At 36.6% G+C, this 20,951-nt stretch overlaps 13 protein-coding genes across 13 annotated transcripts; 5 read left to right on the top strand and 8 right to left on the bottom strand.

Moving 5' to 3' along the window:
* Window positions 1-16: 16 nt before the first annotated feature.
* Window positions 17-607, bottom strand: NESG_00512 (uncharacterized protein; the record flags this gene model as incomplete). The annotated part of the gene is made up of 1 exon (XM_053048163.1): window positions 17-607. The coding sequence occupies one exon, from the start codon at window positions 605-607 to the stop codon at window positions 17-19; it is 591 nt and encodes a 196-aa protein (XP_052905988.1).
* A 33-nt stretch (window positions 608-640) lies between these two features.
* On the top strand, window positions 641-1,426 carry NESG_00511 (uncharacterized protein; the record flags this gene model as incomplete). Its single annotated transcript, XM_053048162.1, has 1 exon — window positions 641-1,426. The coding sequence occupies one exon, from the start codon at window positions 641-643 to the stop codon at window positions 1,424-1,426; it is 786 nt and encodes a 261-aa protein (XP_052905987.1).
* Window positions 1,427-1,901: 475 nt separating this feature from the next.
* On the bottom strand, window positions 1,902-2,435 carry NESG_00510 (uncharacterized protein; the record flags this gene model as incomplete). The annotated part of the gene is made up of 1 exon (XM_053048161.1): window positions 1,902-2,435. The coding sequence occupies one exon, from the start codon at window positions 2,433-2,435 to the stop codon at window positions 1,902-1,904; it is 534 nt and encodes a 177-aa protein (XP_052905986.1).
* A 42-nt stretch (window positions 2,436-2,477) lies between these two features.
* Window positions 2,478-3,254, top strand: NESG_00509 (uncharacterized protein; the record flags this gene model as incomplete). The annotated part of the gene is made up of 1 exon (XM_053048160.1): window positions 2,478-3,254. The coding sequence occupies one exon, from the start codon at window positions 2,478-2,480 to the stop codon at window positions 3,252-3,254; it is 777 nt and encodes a 258-aa protein (XP_052905985.1).
* A 506-nt stretch (window positions 3,255-3,760) lies between these two features.
* Window positions 3,761-5,275, bottom strand: NESG_00508 (uncharacterized protein; the record flags this gene model as incomplete). Its single annotated transcript, XM_053048159.1, has 1 exon — window positions 3,761-5,275. The coding sequence occupies one exon, from the start codon at window positions 5,273-5,275 to the stop codon at window positions 3,761-3,763; it is 1,515 nt and encodes a 504-aa protein (XP_052905984.1).
* Window positions 5,276-6,052: 777 nt separating this feature from the next.
* NESG_00507 (uncharacterized protein) lies at window positions 6,053-8,263 on the bottom strand (the record flags this gene model as incomplete). The annotated part of the gene is made up of 1 exon (XM_053048158.1): window positions 6,053-8,263. The coding sequence occupies one exon, from the start codon at window positions 8,261-8,263 to the stop codon at window positions 6,053-6,055; it is 2,211 nt and encodes a 736-aa protein (XP_052905983.1).
* A 677-nt stretch (window positions 8,264-8,940) lies between these two features.
* NESG_00506 (uncharacterized protein) lies at window positions 8,941-9,255 on the bottom strand (the record flags this gene model as incomplete). The annotated part of the gene is made up of 1 exon (XM_053048157.1): window positions 8,941-9,255. The coding sequence occupies one exon, from the start codon at window positions 9,253-9,255 to the stop codon at window positions 8,941-8,943; it is 315 nt and encodes a 104-aa protein (XP_052905982.1).
* Window positions 9,256-9,272: 17 nt separating this feature from the next.
* On the top strand, window positions 9,273-12,377 carry NESG_00505 (uncharacterized protein; the record flags this gene model as incomplete). Its single annotated transcript, XM_053048156.1, has 1 exon — window positions 9,273-12,377. The coding sequence occupies one exon, from the start codon at window positions 9,273-9,275 to the stop codon at window positions 12,375-12,377; it is 3,105 nt and encodes a 1,034-aa protein (XP_052905981.1).
* Window positions 12,378-12,995: 618 nt separating this feature from the next.
* On the bottom strand, window positions 12,996-15,563 carry NESG_00504 (uncharacterized protein; the record flags this gene model as incomplete). The annotated part of the gene is made up of 1 exon (XM_053048155.1): window positions 12,996-15,563. One exon carries the CDS (start codon window positions 15,561-15,563, stop codon window positions 12,996-12,998), a length of 2,568 nt encoding a protein of 855 aa, XP_052905980.1.
* Window positions 15,564-15,953: 390 nt separating this feature from the next.
* On the bottom strand, window positions 15,954-16,211 carry NESG_00503 (uncharacterized protein; the record flags this gene model as incomplete). The annotated part of the gene is made up of 1 exon (XM_053048154.1): window positions 15,954-16,211. One exon carries the CDS (start codon window positions 16,209-16,211, stop codon window positions 15,954-15,956), a length of 258 nt encoding a protein of 85 aa, XP_052905979.1.
* A 552-nt stretch (window positions 16,212-16,763) lies between these two features.
* On the top strand, window positions 16,764-19,472 carry NESG_00502 (uncharacterized protein; the record flags this gene model as incomplete). Its single annotated transcript, XM_053048153.1, has 1 exon — window positions 16,764-19,472. One exon carries the CDS (start codon window positions 16,764-16,766, stop codon window positions 19,470-19,472), a length of 2,709 nt encoding a protein of 902 aa, XP_052905978.1.
* A 196-nt stretch (window positions 19,473-19,668) lies between these two features.
* Window positions 19,669-20,118, bottom strand: NESG_00501 (uncharacterized protein; the record flags this gene model as incomplete). The annotated part of the gene is made up of 1 exon (XM_053048152.1): window positions 19,669-20,118. One exon carries the CDS (start codon window positions 20,116-20,118, stop codon window positions 19,669-19,671), a length of 450 nt encoding a protein of 149 aa, XP_052905977.1.
* A 638-nt stretch (window positions 20,119-20,756) lies between these two features.
* On the top strand, window positions 20,757-20,906 carry NESG_00500 (uncharacterized protein; the record flags this gene model as incomplete). Its single annotated transcript, XM_053048151.1, has 1 exon — window positions 20,757-20,906. One exon carries the CDS (start codon window positions 20,757-20,759, stop codon window positions 20,904-20,906), a length of 150 nt encoding a protein of 49 aa, XP_052905976.1.
* Window positions 20,907-20,951: the final 45 nt, after the last annotated feature.

Raw genomic sequence — 20,951 nt, 5'->3', positions numbered from 1 at the left:
TAAAATGCCTGTGTCTCTATTGGCGGTTATTTTCCTGTATTTTTTGGATGTCTCTTTTATATTTCTCCTTTAAGTCTATGTACATCTGCGACAGTTTATCAATTACATTTTTGTCTCTTAACTTCGCTTCAAGCACTTTTTTCTCAACTGTTTTCTTTATATCCTGCACCTCCTCTGCAACTTTTATTTTGATTGTCTCCTTTACCTTCTCCTTCAATTTCTGCATGACTTTCTCTAGCTTCTGGTCATACTCTCTCTTTAACTCTTTCTCCTTCTCTTTGTACATTGCCTCAATCTCAAGCACCCGCACTTTGTACTTGTTTCTGAGGTCTTTTATTTCTTTTTCTTTCATTTTTTTTGCCTCTTTCCCAAAGGCACCCTCAAGAGTCTCCTGCATCCCCAGGACCTTGCTCTGCATCTCCTTCAGGCGAAACATTTCCTGCTCTACTGTATGGATCTTTTCGTCCCTTGTGCTTTCATACTTTACATTAAAAGGGCTCTTTGCACGGCCCTTCGTCTTTTCTGTTTGTGCAACCTCGCACAGCTCTATTGAGTCATTGAATTTTCTCTCCAGCTCACGCACTTCACTTTCTCTGTTGAACTCCATTACAAAATAAATGAAAAACTATATTTGTTATGAATGACAAATAGCACTGGGTGTATTGGTCTTTTTCGGAATGGAGATATAGATAAGGAAGTGGATCTGCTGGACAGAGAGCCAATTAGCATGCGCACGTATCTGAGCCTTATAATCGAATCATTTAATAAAAAAAGTGACTTTGTCTTGGCAATTGTCATTCCTGCAGAGACAGCTGTGAAGGAATGTGCAGATGACAATATTCCTGCAAGTATTGTGGGGAAGGGCATGGTGTACCTGGCAGAATGCATAAATCTCCATAGATTTCATGTCTCAATTAGCAACCCGAATGTGATTGCTGTCTCCAGGAAAAATGTTGTAGACCCGAATGTAAAGTGCCACATAAAAACCATCTACTACTACGCACTGGGATATTCTGCCTTTGCTGAAATTCTGAACAAAAAAGACAAAAAGCTCTTTAAGAGTCTGTCTCGTGTCCAGGAAGATTCGCCTGCTGCCGTTGCAGAGCTGGCTGGAATGAATCCTTTGATACTTACATGCTCGTGGGTTGGGACAGAAGACGACTACCTGAACAACAGCATATTCCACACGTACTTGGAAAAAAACAAGATTCTGGGATACTTCTTTGATGCAAAGAAGCATTGTGACAGGCAGGTGAAAAAAGAAAGAGTTCTTGTCCGGGGCGTGCTTCTTGCAATTGGGTGCTTCCTTATATGCTCGCTCATCATTCAAAGTATTCTTCATGAATTTTCATATCCAACCCTTCTTTACCACACGACAGCCATGCTTTTCTGTGGAATAGTCATGCTAATTAATGAAAGAATCTAGCAGAAGACACTTTCAGTAATTTAAAGCACTTTCGCATGTCACCCGAAAAGTATTTAATCCCTAGAATAAATCTGCTTCTACACTTTTCATTTCCAAAGCACACAGACACTTCCCCTCTGAAATTTCACTTATTTCTCACACGCATTTTCTTGACTCTAAACCAGACTTTCAATATGTACAGCCTTATAATTCTGGCTAGTATATGAGCACTAATTACCGTACAAACTCCTATTCCCATCGCATCTGTCCCCACAGACAACCACTCCCCGATAAACATACTAATACTTTCCTACTCTCATTTATTTTCTATAGTCTTATCTAATGTGCTTCTGAAATATTTTGACTATTTCCCACTCTCCAAAAAGAGCCTTTCTTTCGCCTCTTTTCAGTAGAAATAAGACTATGCTATACGAAATAGCAGTAAATTAAGATATATGGGTTAAACCCAAGTACTTTTTTGTCTTTACTGTGTGTGCTATTCGTAGTATATGCTATTTACTCTATCCTTTATGAATTGTTCTAGTTCACTATACGGAGTTATTACAACTTTGTTGCTGTATGCACTCTGGATGGAGTGATTTATTTTCTGAATGTGCCCACGTATCATATTTATGTGGTACTCTAGTGATATTTTTACAGTTAGAAAGACTTTCAAGGGAATAATGTGCCCCGGCTGAATGAACCGAATGATTGAGTCTGCAAATGCATTGATCTCTTCAATCTGCCCGTTTTTTCGTTCAGCGCCTGCCCCTAAAGATATGTATATCTGCAAGGACTCTAGCCACAGCCTATACGCGTGGTGTGGGTTTCCATAGTAGACAGAGTCTGCCTTTCCCTTCAGCTTCCATGCCCTCTCAAAGAGCTGCTTTTTCGTGCGCCTTATGCTCTCCCTTAGAAAGCTACCATATCCCAGCCCATTTACAACGATATTCTTAAAGTAGTTTCTGCTCAGGAGGTATTCATAGAAGTATTCCGTTCCTGTGGCTCTTCCTTCGGTGCTTTCTTCCATATTAGATAGCAAATCTATTTGCAATTTGTTTTTTAAAGTTTTATGCAGGCAAGCAAGACTGAATTTAGCACAGCCTTGAAAGATAGCCAGGGAAAGCCACAGAACATGTATTTGCAGGAAATTGAGGCCATGATGTACACATGCGGTGACGTGAGAGTTCCAGAAAAAGAGTCAAGCACGTACATGGAGCAGATAATACACGTGCAGCTGACTATTTTACTGCACAGAGCATACAGAATATCCAAGCTCAAAGGCAGCAAGAGAATAGGCATAGAGGACGTTGTCTTCCTTATGCGAAATAACCCGCACAGAGTGAAGAAGCTTTCAAACTACATTATTTTCAAAGATGTTAGAAATAAAGTAAACAAAGAGGCAATTTCATTACGCGCCACTGCAGAGATCAAGCTGAAGTACATGTGGCTGCCCAAAAATATATACGAGCAGCCAGAAACCACACAGGACAGGCTATATACAATTGACAAAATAACAGAAGGAATGACAAAGGAGGAATATTTAGACTTCACAGAGTGCAGGCAGGCCTCGTTTACATTCAGAAAAGGGAAAAGATTTAGAGAGTTCTTGAATACAGAATATAAGATGAAAGATGATCTTTTGGATATTTTGGGGTTTCTTGCATGCGAGATTGTTTTTGACATAATTAACGTGGCAAGCAAAGTGAATGCGCTGAAGGCAAAGAAGTCTCAGATAGACCCCACCATAAAGGGAATGTTTAAAGCAAGAAGGAATAAGCTTCCTATTACAGTGCCAGATATAGATGAGGCATGCAGACAGCTAAAGCAAAGGAATATTATATACTAGCCTGAATATCCAGAAAAGTGCAAGATAACCCGATATAACCCGAGCCCGAAAATCTAGCTGAGAGCTATTTTAGATCTTATGCTGTTGTGTAGGTTGCATAAAGGGCAAGAAATGTGGATTATTCGGATGCCTGCAGTGAAAAGTAGAAGGTCTCTAATATTTGTAGAAACTAGTGGTTTGTTAATTTGTGAGCGTTTCTTACAGGAAAAGACCCATGGTTCATGCGCCTGGAAAGAGTAGAATAGCTGTATGTGTTTGAGCAGCCGGCACACAAATAAAATATTTCACTGCTGGAAAGCATAAAGGTGCTTTCTTTATGCAGAGAGTTATAAATGGAAGAATGCAAAAAGCTTTTGCAGGAAAAAGAGAAAATCGGGTGTGCTAAATAACACACAAAAATGTGTATGGCCTGGGGGCAGGATCCAAACATTAAAATAAAGGATTAAAGATGCTTTCTCACAGAAGGCATTTGAATTAAACTGCAGAAAACTCTTAGATAGTTATGTTTATTCGAGTCTTAGGTTAAGAACCTTTGCAGATGCTATTCTAATCAGATCTGACTTGAATGCATCTGTCTTTATAAGAACTTTCAGGTCATCTGGGGCCATGTACTCTTCTCCTAGATAGAGCGCAGCCAGACCTGCCACATGCGGTGCAGCCATGGAGGTGCCAGAGAGTTCTCTAATAGTATTATTTATAAATGAGCTGGGAATGGCTACACCCGGGGCATATACATCTACGCAGGATCCTGTGTTGCTAAATTCAGCAATCTCATCGTGCTGATCAATTGCACCAACAGTAATTACCTTGTTAATTGATGCTGGTGAGTACTCGCATGCATTTGAGGCATTGTTACCGCCTGCTGCAACGATTGTAAGGCCTGTCTCAACTGCCCTCTTTGCGATCTCCTTGAGAACATCGCTCTTAACTCCTCCCAAGCTCATGTTTATTATGGCCCTTGGATGCTTCTGTGTCTTCAGCTTTTGGTGGTGCGATTTCATTGCATATATGAGACCAAGAACTGCAAATTCAGTGCTTCCCTTTCCCTCCTCAGTTAGAATTTTCACAGGCACAAGCCTTACATTGGATGCCACCCCCACAGTTTTTCCTCCAATGATTCCTGCGCAGTGGGTTCCATGCCCGTGATCATCCCGTGCATCTAAGTTTCCTCCTACAATGTTTATGCCTCTTTCCACGCGCCCTTTCAGCTCATCATGCGTGTCTTCTATTCCGGTGTCCAGGACGTAGACATACACCCCACTCCCGGCACTTCTAGGATACACAAACGTGTCCTCTGTGTATACTGTATTTCCCTGCGATATTCTGCTAAGGCCCCAGGGGACATCTACTCGTGCAAGCAACTTTATGCTTGGGAAGGGATAGTGCAGTCTTTCAAATGCAGTGTGGTATTCTTTGCCTTTTTCCAGATCTCTTGTCTTTCTGGGTGGGGGAAGCACTACTGGGACTTCTTGCTTTTTCATGCCTTCATGCGCAGATGCAGATTGCCTGAGCCTAAGCAAGGGATGCGGTGCTTTTCTGTTCTTTCTGTAGATCTTTTTTACTGGATTCTTTCGGAAATGCCTCTTTCCCTTGATCAGATTTGTCTGCGCAGATGCTTCTCTTTTCACATACCCTGCGTGTATTGCATTGTTTTCTCTCTCTGCCTCTATTGGAGCATACAGAAGCTTATACTCCTCGTGGGTGACCACTAGGCCTGCCATGTCATCTGCGACCTCTTTACCCATGCTTATTTGAATTGTATACTCGTTGTTCTCCTCAACCAGCAACACGTCATCTCTTTCTCTGAGCTTGTTTGCTGTGGCGTGCGAAAAGTCTGCAGAGTACCCCTTAATTCCAGCCACACCAAAGGCCTTGATTTCTCCGCTTGGAATTTCTGTGGTCTTCAGCCAATCCTCGTGACTTTGTATGCTTTCTGCAGAAAGATTGTCCTTCAGCAAGACTATGTGTCTCTTTGCTAGGCAGATGCCAAGAAGTAGAATTAAATGTACTGCTACTACCATACCACCCTATTTTTTCTGCCTTAAATATATGTGCTCACACATTGTAGCAGCCTTCCGTGCCTCTCCATTTACATGTATCTGAAATGTGCTGCGAATATTTATGCATCTAAGCAACCAAACAGAATTTGCAGACTTTCACGCACGCTAAGCCCTTTCATTACAAGCAACACGAAAACCAGCCATCCAGCCTTAACACGTGTGCTGCATACTATATAAACAACTTAAGCACCAGCTAAGCCCTTTGAAGGCCACCTAGTCTTTCTTCAGCAACTATTTTATTTCTTTTATTTCTTTTATTTTGCTGCATACTGTGACCAATGAATAGACTTTCTATCTAAATAAGCTGCTGTAAAAATAGTATCTTATCTGGCACCAAATATCTGGTCTTTCTAGGGAGTTTGTGCAGGCTCTTTCTGCGCAAGTAGCACGCCCTGAAATTCACTGCTGGATGGTTCTTTCATTTTGTGCAATTCTTTGATTTTCCATTACCTTCCTAAAATAAAGATAAAATCAAGATAACAAAAAGTCTTCATATCTATCTGATCTCTGAAGGGTTTAAATTCTGATTTTATAAAAATCAAAGAAAAGCAATTCTTAAACAATACGAAGCCGTGCAGGGATATATGCATGCTATAATCAGCTTAAGCAGATATTAGACTGTGCTACTGGCGGCCCAGGCATAGTCCACTATACTATGCTGGGAAGAATAGGCTATCCATCATGCATTAAACAGAAGAGTAAAAATATATAAGATATACAATCACATTTATTCGATTATTAAACAAAGAAAACATAATAGGCGCAAGAGCACATGCTTATTATGGCAGAGGATATCGCAACCACACTTATAACTGTCTTTGTTCCAGAGCTAATAGATCCAGATCCAGCAGGCTTTCTAGAAAGAGGCTTTCTTGACATTGCATTCTTGCCCTTTGACTTGTTAGCCAGCCTGCTGTTGATTGATCCGTCTTTGTCAATGACTGCCTCTCCTGTGAATGGGCATACCAAGATGTCTTCGTCTCCCTCATGCTCTGACATTAAGCTACCGATGCAAGCACATCCGGCCAAGCAAACTCTGTTTGGATATGCAGACTTGTCTTTTGTGCACCATGCAACCATTCTGTCTGCGCAAATTTGGCTTAAAGACGAGTTGGTCTCATTGTACTCTCTTTCATAGCACACGCACCCAAGAATGACCTTCTTGAAGTTGTTTCCAAGTGCAGGAGATGTAATGATCATTCTCTCCAGCTGGTATTTTTGCACGGTGGTCAGGTATTGTGACTGGTCATCAATGTATATCAAGTACCCAAGAAGCACACTGTAGTTTAGCTTTGCCTTTCTGGCTACATACATTACCTGCACAATGTAATAGTACAGAGCAGCAGAAAGAACTTTGTGGTTTTCATTGTTCTTAATGGCGTACCTAATTGCAGGCTCGATTACCTGTGTGATGTTCACTATGTCTATTTCGCTTACACCACTCTTAGGGGTTTCTGTCACCTGGCATACCAAGGTCTTGACTGCCATCAGAAGAAGGTTCAATGCAGTTATGTTCTTAACGCCCTCTACATCGCTCATTGCACTTTTAGTCATATGCGAGAAAAGTAACTCTGTCTGGCTAATTCTCCTAATGGAACCACTGTTGATTGTAATTTCATTTCTCTTCTTTAAGAAGTCTGCTGGAATAACTTCTCCAATTCCCAAGTTGTACATTTTCTTTGTCAAAAGATCCTTAGGAACAAACAGACCTGCAGAGTTCAGAATTCTATATCCCTTCCTGAGGTATGCCTTTTTCTTGCTATTAGCATACAATTTAAGACTATTCTCGTTATTCAAAAATTGGTTGTGCAGAATACTGTTCAAGATGCTTCCACTTGTGAATACATGGACAATATTATTAAGAAGCACATGGTCCAAAATCTTATTTGGAAGACTGATATACTCATATTTGTTCTTTATACTCTCCATATTAGCTCTTATTTTTTCAAACTCACTGTCACAGCGTGTGCTATGTACCTTCACATTAATTAACCTGTGCACTTGACCACTTTGGCCTTTTAAAACATTATCTATTGTGTATATATTCTCTATGCTGCCTGGGTATTCGGTTTCTTTCTGAAGAATATAGTTTTTTACATTTTTTTCTGTTTCGATTGTAGGAAGGTTGTAGTTCTTGTAAAGGAAAACCTGTATCTTATATGGGTGATCTCCCAATACATGTACAGGGTCCTGGTAAGTTTGTGAGAGCAAACTCATTCTTGCAGACAAATCCTTGTAAAATCTGAAAATTTCACTCCATTGGATCTTGAAACCAATTGAGTTTTCTTCTGCTGAGCAAAGAATGGTCGATATGTTGAGCTTACTGGCTGGCAGTAAGGATAGGCAGGTTCCATCAATGTGCAGGTTCTTTTTGGTAACTAATTTGACAATAAGGTCTCCACGTACTTCATTAGTTTCTGCAATGATTCCCATCATGCTTGGTACCTTTAAGTCCAGTGTAAGCACAATATATTCCATGGTTTCTACTGCTTCAATGTTCAAAGGAACAATGTGATGATTAGTGTATACATCTACACTTTTGTCATTTCTTTGGAGGTATATCTTTGTTTTGGTAGATTCCATAAGTGGTGTTTTTACTCCAGTAAATAAAGGTAGAGTTCTCCAGGCATTTCCACCTGCGCCACCTACACCGCCTGCACCGCCTACACCGCCTACACCGCCTGCTCCACTTGCTCCACCTGCACCAACACTAAAACCCGCTTGGGCAGGAATCTGGGGATTTTTATTCCCAGAAAGACTTGCTTCCATATCTAAATTAGATAAAAATTGAGCAAGACTACTCATGGGAACATTATATTCTCCATTAACTTGATCTTCAGACACACTAGATTGTGGACTAGATTTCGGAATATCTTCAAATATACTAGACCCACATACTGCTGAAAGTGCAAGTATACTAGCACTCACCATAAAGAACAACTTTACCATACGAAAGTGCTGCTTGTCCTCGTATTTATACTTATAGAGTGATGTTTATGCATCAAGAAAGAAAGAAATAAACAAAGAATGACAGAAATAAGTAAACAAAAAGTGTCCAAAAAAGGAAATAAACAAACAAATAGTAAACAAAAGAAGAAGTTGTTAATGAAAATTAATTAAAATGTACACAAAGTATAGTATATTTATTGCTATTCTTCTGAAATAAAATGTAAACTTGCAATTTAACCAGAAACAACAACAAACAAAAGAATAAAAGACATATCACTAAATTATTCAGTGATTTGCATATTCTCAATGCTTCTGGTTGTATTTTTCTGACATGAATTTAATATAAGAACTTCTGTGGGCTCTCCATGCATCCTAAAGGCACACATGCATAGCAGTAATTTGAGTATTTATTTATGCCCTAGGATATTGCTTAATTATAAAGTTAAATTAAAATAAGTCCATTTAAAGAGCTGAGTCTCCAGTGAATACTAAGGCATAGCAACTGCCCCATAAGAAAACAAGTTGAATAAATGGGAATATTCTGTTTCTGCATATTATAGTCAAGAAAGCACCATATATTAAAATAGTCTATTTATTCAGTTATGAGAACAATTACAGTGCAAGTGTCTTATAAGAGTGTCACTTGCTTAAATATATCTGGGTGCTACAAAGATATTTCATCCCAATAAAAATGCATCTAAGTCGCATGTGCCCTTTGTGTACACTGATTTATACGATGGGATACTAATGAACTCAGACTCCTTCTTGCATCTATAGCATACTACAATGAGTTTACCATGATTATATCTGGCACTGCAATTTACTGCAGGAATATTCACCTTCTTGCACGTAAAGCACAGAATACACAAGTCAGCAGGATTCATTTCCACAGAAGTATTAACCAGGATATTCTGCAACTTTTCAAAGAATAAATAAGAAAGACCATTTTCCACGTACCACACGAGTAAACTGCAGAAGTACTGAAGAGTCATTTGCAAATAATTTTTTAATGTTTTTGGAGAGCATAGAGGCAGAAGGTTTCAAAAGTTATGGGGCACACACAGTGATCAGCCCAATTGACAAATCATTCACGGCTATCACGGGATTAAACGGAACAGGAAAAAGCAATATTTTGGATGCAATTTGTTTTGTCCTGGGCGTAGACACCCCCCGACTCCTAAGGAGTGCAAGCATAAAGGACCTTATCTTTAAACAAGCAAAGAGAACTAGTGGGTCAGCAAAGGTCTCTCTAATATTTAATAATAAAGAAAAAGAGAAAGGCCCAATGGGCTACGCAGAAATAGATATAATAAAGCTAACAAGAATAATCACAGAAGATGGAAAGACAAAATACCTTCTGAATGACCATAATGTAAGCACAAAGACTGTGACTAGGCTGCTGCAGTGTGTTGGGTTATCATCAAGCAAGGCAGGGTACAACCCGAATGGCGTGCGAGTGGAGAAGCAGGCGCCTTACTTTATAGTCATGCAGGGAAGAGTAAGCAGAATACTTTCCATGAAGAGTGCACAGTTTCTTACGCTCCTGGAGGAGTGTGCTGGAACAAGCGTATACAGAACAGAGAAGTACAAGGCCAGTAGTACACTAGAGAAGAAAGAGAAGAAATTATTGGAGACAAAAGAGACACTCTCTAAGACAATATTCCCATTCCTGGAGAGACTGAGAAGAGAAAGAGACGAGTACTACGCGCACAAAGAAGCCACAGAGAAGAGGCAGATCCTGCAAGATACTCTGGTCAGGTGTAAAGAGGCAATTCAATACAAAGAGGCAGAGAGTGCAATCGAAGAAAGAGAAAGAATCATTGTAAGGCTGTCAGAGATAGAGAGAGAAATAGAAGAGAAAACAAAAGAAATAGTAGATGTAGATGTGGTGGATGTAGATATAGCCAGCATACAAGAGAGAATTGACAATAGAAAGAGAGAAATAACAAGAATGATGATCGACCAGCAAGAAGAAGAGAGGCATGCAGCCCACAGGATAATTGAAAGAAAAGAGAAGGAAATTCGACAAATACTCAAAGGATGCGAAGACACAATTAAAAACCTAAATATAGAAAGAATGGTCAGTACAGAAGAGACAGAAAACTCAGAGAAAACAGAAGAACCTGAGAAAGAAGAGAAAAGTGCACAGACAAAAATAGAAACCCTTCTGGCCCGGCTGGAAGACAAAGAAAGAGCATTCCTGCAGGCAGACAGACAGAAGGACAGCCTGGAGAAAGAAAGAAAAAGAGAAATGCTCAGCACAGAAGTAGAGAAGATCCAAAGGAATCTGGAAGTTGCACAAGAAGGAATTGAAGTAGCACAGAAGAAAGGACTAACAGAAGAACTTTCTGCCCACAGAATATCCCTGCATAAAAAGTGCCCAGTAAGGCCTCTAGACGTAATAAGAAGAGAAATTGAAAGAATAAAAAGAGAACTAGGCTATCCCATCAGGGACGGAGTGTACGGAAAGGTAAAAGAACTCCTGGAAGTAGTAGACCCAGCATATGAAATAAGCGTAGGTGTTGTAATTGGTGGCCGTAAGGAGTACCTGGTAGTGGAAAATGAAGAGATCGGAAGAAAAGTCATTGATGAGTTATCCAGGGAAGGCAGAAGGATAGATGTAATTCCGTTGAATAAAATCATCACCCGCCGGATTGAGCCAAAAAAGGAAGACAGAGCCAGGGCGTACGGAAGTATTCCCTTGATTGAAGCAATAACCTACCCGCAGGAAATTAAAAAGGCCATGGAATATTTGCTGGGTGGATATATTCTCGCAAAGAACAGGAAGACTGCAGTGGACCTAAGGGACAAAGAGTCTATTTCATCTGTGACCCTGGAGGGTGAATTGTTTGACAGAAGGGGAACAATAACAGGAGGCAGCCTGGACACAAGCAAATACAAATTTGAAAAGACGAAAAGAAAGGAAGAACTGCTTCTCCTGGAAAAGGAAGAAGAACAAGTGAGAAAGACCCTGAAGGAGTGCACCCTGCAGGAGCTGAATGAATCTACGGAATTCCTTAAGTTAACCTCCCTCAAGAAAACACTCTCAGATAGAATATCCCAAGTGAAAGCAGAAATTGAAGTGCTTGGAAGAGAGTGCGTCAGAAAGGATGAAATTAAAAGTATCTCAGAGTCCATACAGATACTCACAGAAGTAAAGAATAAAATAGACCTAAGATACACAGAAAGAGACAGAACCTCAGAAAAGCTTAAGGAAATTGAAGAAGCACTGAAAGTTTCAAAGGAGAAAGAGGCTAAGCTCCAGGAAGAGATAAAAAGAGACGAGTCTGATAAGCTGAATGGAATAAAGAATAATGAAGTAAATAGAGCTAGAAGGTCAATACAGATAAAAGAGAGGAAGAGAATAGAGATGGATGTAGATCTCATAAAAAAGGAAAAGATCAAGCACGAAATGCGCTACAAAAAGATAGAGCATGTAACCCCAATGAACAGAAAGAATAAAAGTAAAAAAACAAAGGAAGAACTAGAGCTAGAATACGCCCAGGCAGAAGAAGAATTGAATTTCATCAAAAGTATCCCCAGGAAGGAAATAAATAAGAAGAACATTGAAATACTAGAGAAGAATGAGGAGATAGAGATGGAGCTGAAGGAAAGAATTAAGAAGCTGCAAAATGACAAGAAAATAATTGAAGAAACCCTTCTGAAATTAAACCAGGAAGAAACCCTGACGATACAGGAAATATTTAAATCTGTAAACCTCAGGATAGGGAAATACTTGAAGTACTTCATCCCTAATTCTGATGCGAAGTTAGAGGCCGTAAATGGCTCAGTCATGAATGGAGTTGAATTGCACGTTAAAATTGGAACCTGGAAGAAGGGCCTGACAGAATTAAGCGGTGGCCAGAGGTCCCTCTGCGCACTCAGCCTGATTTTTGCACTTTTAAAGACAAAACCATCCCCTTTGTACATTCTTGATGAGATTGATGCTGCCTTAGACGCATCCCACACAGAGGCAATGGGAAGAATGATCCAAAATGAATTTATTGGCTCGCAGTTTATCGTTGTCTCCTTGAAGGACGGAATGTACCATAATGCAAATGTACTCTTCCAGACATTCATCCGGGAAGGTACTTCAGGCGTGCGCAGAATGTAATTCAGACTATGCCAGCTGTAAAATATCCCAACAGAATAAACATATTATTGCATTGTTATTTTGTACTGGGATACAACCCGCATACAATTCAGTTGTATTATGGGATATTTTACATCTAGTTATTTTGTGTTTAGTTGGCTTATTATAGACTAATTTGCGTTGTATTTGGTTAAGTTATTTTGTCCTTACTAATTTCTGTGAGATTATTTTGTGCTTTCAGAAAATTGAATGGTATTTTTTGTTTTCTATGGAATTTAAAAAGTTCTTTCCTATCATATGCGAAATATATAGATTTTTTAGGAAAAATGCAAAAACGCCTTTGTCCTTTCCAAAATTATATTTTAATCTAGGGATATCTCCAGCATAAATATATTCGGGTTATATATGGCTATAATAGGCACGAAAGAGACATATATAGCGTATATTACAATAAAACAATCCGAATATAACGAGTTATGGCATAAAACACTAAAATATAACGTATACTATACGATAAAACACTAAAGTATAACGTATATTACTGTAAAACATACACATATTTACCTATATATCACTGTAATATGCCCACATTCCACTATAATCTACATAATATAAACACACAATTTATTCCATTATTGCCTAATATGGCAATTCGTACATGTCAAACCCACTTATTACCTTCTGCATTATGGATGCATCTTCTTCTGTCCACTCACTTGCACATATAAACCTATTGATTGTACTCAGAATATTTTCGTGCGTGAATGAGATTTCCTCCCAAATTTGAAAATAATCCATATCGCATGATTTTTCCAATCTAATCTCTGTGATACACTTTTTTTTCAAAGAATCTTTTTCCTGTAAAATTAATAAATCCTTGGATTCTATTGCAGGCATGAAGGCACTGCACATTTCCTCGGATATTTCAATCCCTCTCCCCAGCAGGACATCAGAAACCACAAAGATCACCCCGAATAAGTCAAAATATGACAGTATCCCAAATAAGCCCACTAACAAGGTGTCTGCCGCCGTGTAAGAGCTCACTAGAAATTGACTAAGATAAGATTCTATGACAAATTTAATCTTCGTTAAATTTCTAGTGGGCTTTATGCACTCTCTGCACGTACTCATGAAAATCCATAAAATCACAAGAAGATCTCTTTGTGATACCCCAAGGCACAAAACTTTTTTTATACGTGCATCATGGATTCCTTCTTGATACAAAGATGTCTCCATGAATTCCCTATAGAATTCCTGGCACTCTTGAAATTCTTTCAAAATTTCCAAGTGAAATTTGTCGTTATTTATAACGTCTTTCAGGGTTCTTTGATTGTGAGACTTAATTAATGCCTTAATAACCTTGTCCCGTGCATTTAAAATTGATGCCATCAAGATTTCCATGTAAATATTCAACTCTTCCTTCAATTTTGGCCATTTCCCAGAGAATTTCCTGATTATTTCGTTGTAAAAAGGCATACATTTCCTATTTCTTGGTGTATTATACAGCTTGCTTATGAATTTGGTGATTTCTGGCCGTTGATTTTCTGAAATAATTATTTTATTTTCGTCTATGAATATTATTACAGTCTTATGCGGAATATTTTTTGGGTCAAATTTAGTCATTCCCAAGATATACGGAATGGTTGTCTCTTTCAATTTTCTGTAGGATCCTGTTGCATTTGATAGTAATATGCCTTTCCATTTAAAGGGCTGAATTGACATTATGATTGTTTGAATGAAATTTGCCAAAACTGTGTCATTCTTTGATATAAAGAGTAATCTGTGCTCTAATAGTGTGTGGTAAATGATGTCGTAATAGAATCTGCAATTATTTAGTGGTATAACCCCATAATGCATGTCATTTAACAGATAATTTAAATTGTCACTACTTTTTCCACTTTGTGCATTACTTTTTACACCATGTGTAATATATTCTGCACTTTTGTCATTACTTATTACACTTATTTCATTTTTGTCATTACTTTTTCCATTCTGTGCAAGAATTAATCCACTCTGTGCATTACTTTTTCCTATTTTATTTATAATTTTATTATAAATATTTATTATCTCCAGTATATTTTCAGTATTTATTACACTGAGTATATATATTATTTTAATTTTTATTTTAATATTATATAGTAATTTATAGGAGGAAATGCAAAGAATATACTGAATACTTTTGTTATTGCTTATGATAGAGGTGGAAATAGAAGTATAATTATGCACATCATAAGAGAGCACTATATCTGTAATTTCACGTAAAATTACATCAGAAATAGGCGGGTACACAACGTATTCATTATTTTTTACACTATGTGTAATAAATTCTGCATTTTTGTTATTACTTTTTCCTTCTTCATTTTTGTCAGGACTTAATCCACTCAGGCCATAAGTCTTGTCATTTCCGTCAAGATTTTTTGCATTATGTGTAATATATTCTGTCATTTCATCATTACTTATTACACTATGTATATTAAGTCTTGTCTTTTCGTTGCAATTAGTCGTATATTCATTATTTATTACACTATGTAGCATAAGTCTTGTCATTTTTTCATGACTTTTTACACTATGTGTATTAAGTTCTGCCATATTTCCATTACTTTTTACACTATGTGTAATATATTCTATCTGCATCTTATTTTTATTAAAATACGCATGATAATATTCTTTATTAGTTCGTCTGCTGGCTATCTTATACAACGTATTATTAAATATTATGACAGTTTCATCTGTTGATTCAGTTTGCTCCAGATAAAATTCACTATTACTTTTTACACTATGTGTATTATGTCTTGCCACTTTTTCATTACTTTTTGCACTCAGGCCATAAGTTTTGTCCATTTTGTCATTACTTTTTACAGTATGTGTATTAAGTCTTGGATCCCTGTTAGAATTAGTCTGATATTCATCACTTTTTACAGTATGTGCACTAAGTTCTGTCACTTCTGTCATTACTTTTTCCACCTGTGGAATAAGTTCTGTATTTTTGTCATTACTTTTTACACTACGTGTATTATGTCTTGTCACTTTTAATAATCCTTTCATCCTCTTTTTGTCCTTTAGAATGTCAAAAACAATTAAATTGCCGTTATTTTCAGGTAATATCTCATTAAACAGAAGATTGTTATCTATTTCCGTTATAACAATATTAATTATTCTTGTTGGTTTACCAGTTGGAGAAGAATCCAGCAAAAGCAAATTCTGCATAAAACAAAACAAAAAAAATATTACTTATTACACACAGCGTATTAAGTCTTGCCTATTTTAAGGAGAGTGGGAAAAAGTTCTGTTGATTTAGGGAAGAAGTGGAAAAAGTCCTGGCAAAGTGGATTAAGTCTTGTTAGTTCTCAAGAAAAAGAGGATTAAGTCTTGTTTAATATTCGGACAGAACTTATGGCATGTGGATTAAGTCTTGCACAAAGTTGTAATACATAAATATAAGTGTAATAAGTCTTGTCATATTTAGAATAAAGTGCCATAAGTATTGTCACTGTGGATTAAGTCTTGTCATTTTGGGATAAGATGGATTAAGTTCTGTCATTTTCAAGTAAAGGTATAAAAAGTCTTGTCAGAATTACTAACCATATTTCCATCCCTTTATTGTATCTTGTATATTGGATTCCTTCTATACATACCCCATGCAGGCACTGTAATTATAACACAAACTAAACATAATATTACATATACACCCCCCATTATAAATATATTATTATAAATATATCCCAGTATAAATGATATTATTATACTTATAATAAGAATAGTATGACGTAATCTATTGACTAAGTGCTGTCCTAAATAGTCTACAGGTGGATCTAGCTTACTGCATACAGTAGATATACTATTAAATGTATTCATAAGAATATAAAAAATAATAGTAATATATATATGTGTATATGTATTAGTAGAATATTAGTCATATTTATATACGTAGTAGTAGGGTAGTAGATTATTAGTACATTAGTAGGGTAGTACTAGTAGTGTAGTAGTAGATTATGTTGTATATTAGTAATATTAGTGTAGTACTAGTAGTAGTAGGGTAGCAGTAGTAATATTATGTTAATATTAGTACATTAATAGATTATTAGTCATATTTATATACGTAGTAGTATATTAGTAGTAATAAATATTCACTAGCAAATATATTAGTAGTAGTATAGTAGTAGTAGAATATTTGCAAGAAAATATTTTACTAGTAGAATATTTAGTACTAGATATATACGTATATTAGTAGTAGTAGCAAGAAAATATATTCACTAGAACTAATATCCATATACATCTAATAATATGCTAATAATATCCATATACACTGAATATTCTGGTTATATCTGGTTACATCTGATTATATCTTTATATATTCTTTGTATACGTTATAACTGCTAGTGATTACTTTTTTTTAATTTTATACTGATGAATTACTGGATAATAGGATTATTACTGATGAATTATGTACTGGGTAGAATGAATATTCAGGATGTACGGGATATTCATTATACTTTAATTGGTGAGAAAGAGGTGATTATTAATCCGGATGGAGCCCTTAATCCATTACGTGGTTATATTACACGCAGGAATGCATATATGCATAATAAACGGTTTTATTCGTGTGAGATAGACACTCACTACTTACTGCGGGTGAAAGACACTGATAACCCTTATATGCAGGAATATGAGTTTACAAGGACCCCAGCCAGTGACAAAGTCTATGATGACTTAAATGAAGATACCTGCACTAATAAGTATCTGAAAATGTATTATTCTCAACTTATAAAGATGTTTCCTTCTGTGGATGGTGATATTTCCATTGAGGCAGGTAGGCCTAATATGCTTACTAACTTCTTAAGGGCAGCACATGTTAAAAAAGACGCAAAATACATTCTAGCAGCCTTTTTGCTTCTCTCAGAGGGAATTGACATAAAAATAAGCATAGACAAAAAAGAAGAAAAGAAGAGGCTTATTATAAAGAGTAAGAGAGTGGAAGGGAAGGAATTTACAAATGTGGAATTATATCTAGCAGGAATAGATCCAGTTACACTGAAATATAAAGAAGATATTTACCAAAGTGAAGTAGTAAAGGGTGTTAACTTCTATTTGCGCTGCAGAGATAATCCGTTAATAAAGAAGGGTGGTGAGTTTTCCATGCCTGCTACAAAAGAAGAATTTGAAAGTGGCAGATTCCTGAATAATGCAGGATTCCTTATACAGACATATATATACGAATACATTGATAATATACAAGAGTATAAGGCATTTTTGGAGGCAGTTTATGAATTGTTGGAAGATCAGATTACTAAAGGATCTGGTGCAGAAGGAAAAAAGAAAGAGAAGATGGAAAGAATATTTAAAAAGTTCTTTCTAGAGAAGGATTCCCTTGGGGAAAACAAAAAATGCATTATGCCTTTCTATAACCTTATGAAGGCAGCAGATGATGATTCTGTATTTCCCTTCTATAATTCTAGCCATTTACCGCGGTACACTAGAGTGCCTTGTTTAAAACTAGACAAATCTGGGTTTGATTTAGACCAAGCTGCATACTACAGTAATTGCGTGGAGACAGGCCTTCTTGGTCTATTTTGCTGCCTGGCATACAACCCAGAGACAAAAAGGTATGAAACCAGTCACATGGGAGATAAAATAAGTGATGAATTGAAAGACTTCTTTGAAAAGTATTTTAGACCAGCAGAAACCACAGACTTAGAGATGCACAAAGAATGGTGCAAGGTTGTTGCTTGCTTGGAAAATGACAAGATTAACTACAAGTACCCAAAAAATGAACTTTTCTCAGGGGTTGCAAATATATTCCTTGCAATTGCAGAAATAACAGGAGAAAAAGCAGAAATATTAAAATTAGTCAAATATATTGAAGAGTGCACTTCTGGGGAATTAGATTACTCACAGCAAGAATATATTTCAGATAAGATAGAATTAATTATTGCTTCTTTGTCGAAAAACAAGAATGTGCAAGTAAGCTGTGATAAAATGGAAATAGAGCAAGGGACAGCCAGTAATCTAGATCTGTTCTGCAGTATTAACATTAATTATACCTTTAATGGTACTTATAGTGGTATTTCTATATGTGTGAAAAGAGGGCACACAATTCTTAGTCTTCTGTCAGAACTAGACTCAAACTCAAGCATTAAAGAGAAATACGTAGAAGCCAGAAAAATATACAGTGGAATGAATAGTTACACAGGATGCATGATTACACAGTGCATTGATGTGGAGATAAATAATACAACAATGGATAGTTTAGATGTTGAAGGAGATTTCTTGAAAAAGGTGGATACCATAATAGAAGACGGGTATGAAAATATGTCTAAAGTATTCTTATTAGAGAAACTTGCATACATTAATTTTAGGCCGTATTTTATAGAGAAAATTATAACTCACTCATTGGAGAAAGAGCTTACCCCAAAGGATCCTGCTACTCGTTTTGTTGCAAATATTTTGGGAAGTCTGCCCCTTAATGATGCTATCACACGACACGCCTCAATGGAACTATTTCCATTTCATTCTAACTGGCAGACACTCTTCCCAAGGCTTGGGTATGCACCATTGCAGCACCTGCCTGAGGCAGTTATTATGAAATTATACACACTTAGACGGTATTATTCTCTTGTGCAAAAATGTTCAGTTTTTGCTGCAACCAAGGCACTGTGCAACTATTTACAGGCTACTGTAGATAATAGAGGCAGGTACTATGCGATATTGTACTTCTCAGAGACTAGAAATGTGTTTGAAAGTATTTTGAAAACTCGCTTAGTACAGCACTTAGCAGAAATTCATTCTGTAATTGAGAAAACCAAGGACCCAAATGATTTGGGGCGCATTAACATAGTTTACATCTACTGGTTTATACTTGCATGCAAAGAGAAGGCTAATTTCTCCTTGGAAATTATTCAGATGGTTTACAGATTTATACACTTTGACCACTTGCAAGGCATTGATAGTTCCAAACTAAAAGAATACTACGTATATATAGATATAGTCATACGTATTCTAGAAGAAGAAAAATCTCTTTTTTTAACGGAAATTGATAATGAAAGCACAAAAAACTATAATAAGTTGCTAGAATACTTTAAAACAATTGATCTTTCGGCTGCTTGCACATGCAGTTAATCTTGCAGATCTTGAATATTTTTGCACTTTCTGTGGGCATTTTTAGAAAACCAAGGCACTTATACTATGGAAATAGTGCTAAAAATACAAAGAACAAAAGGCTGCATATAATTGATGCGGATACATAGCAATAAAGCAACAAAAAATGACCTGCAAGAGACCAATAAAATGCTTTTTGCTTGAATGCGTATTTCCTTTATTCGTGCATTTTTGAAGCATCCTGTTCAGAATGCGTCTTTTTTTGGATTGATGACATGGTCGTTTCTATTTGTTTGGAGCAAGCAGACAGATTATTTCTAGTCTTTTCAGCCAGATACACCATTGAGAAGACAAGTACTGCTGGGACAGTTTTATATGCTATATTTAATACCCTCTTTTTAATGCAACTTCCATTGCTTGGGATATATTCTTTTCTCTTTTTCTCTTCCTCCTCTAGTAATGTATTCTTTTCATTTACGCAGCCCATCTCAAGTGTTATATCATTCTCTCTCTCATTTATTCCACTGTATTCAAATCCTTCATTTATGTAGCCTTCATGTACAGCAGAAGATCTGTGCTTTGTGGTCCTTAAGGAGTCATCCTGGAGTAATCGATTTAATTCACTCTGGCTACTATTCTGTTCTGCAGCGGCTGTTTCTCTTTTCATCCGTTTTTAATAAAAATTTCATTAATATATGATCATAATTGTCTAACAGGTTTTTAAGTAACTGCATACAGAATATGTATAAATCTATATAGAAATATGTTGATTTTTTATGTTCCCAAAGGAATGGCTTTTTAGTCTTTCTAGTACTATATAGAGTATAAGAATATTTTGTTGTAGATATATGTGTCTCTGGGTATATGGGGACTTTTAGTCTTTTTGCTTTTCTGACTCTTCATTTTCATATGTGCTGCTTTTATAATACTCTTCTGTATTCACTAGTGACTTTGTGTCTTAGGAAGAGAAAAGTGTGAATTTCACTGTCTTTTTATGGCTAATTTATTCTGCTTATTTTTCTGTACTAAAATACAAGTTATTTCATATATACATTGCTTTTACTATATGCATAGCATATACTCGCATACAAATTTAATTATATATCTGCGAATTCTTAAATATATAAGTCACTGAAAGGCACTAGTGTCTCTTTCCTAAGACTCTTCTAGAATATCTGTAGACTGCAATGAATAACTGCTTCTAATATCTAAGATGCACTAGTCTAACTATAACCCGAATATTAGTGCTTATTTTCTGCACTTCTTTCTGGCTTTATATAAATACTTTTTGCACTGCATGGAATAATGAACAAAGACATAATAATAGAAGCAGAAGAAATAATTCAGACAGGAATGAAAAAAGAACAGCTCTTGGAGTTCATTGAGCTTGTCTCAGACAGAAACATCTCTTGTAATGGTGTAATAGAAATGGCCAAAGAGCTAAGCAGATATTAAAGAATAAAAGAATATTTAATTATAATACCCTTAGATTAAAGAATG

Source organism: Nematocida ausubeli (assembly GCF_000738915.1).
Source record: "Nematocida ausubeli strain ERTm6 chromosome Unknown supercont2.1, whole genome shotgun sequence".
Lineage (NCBI taxonomy): Eukaryota > Fungi > Microsporidia > Nematocida > Nematocida ausubeli.
The sequence above is the reverse complement of the archived record's forward strand: the minus strand, read 5'-3'. Positions and strand labels throughout refer to the sequence as shown.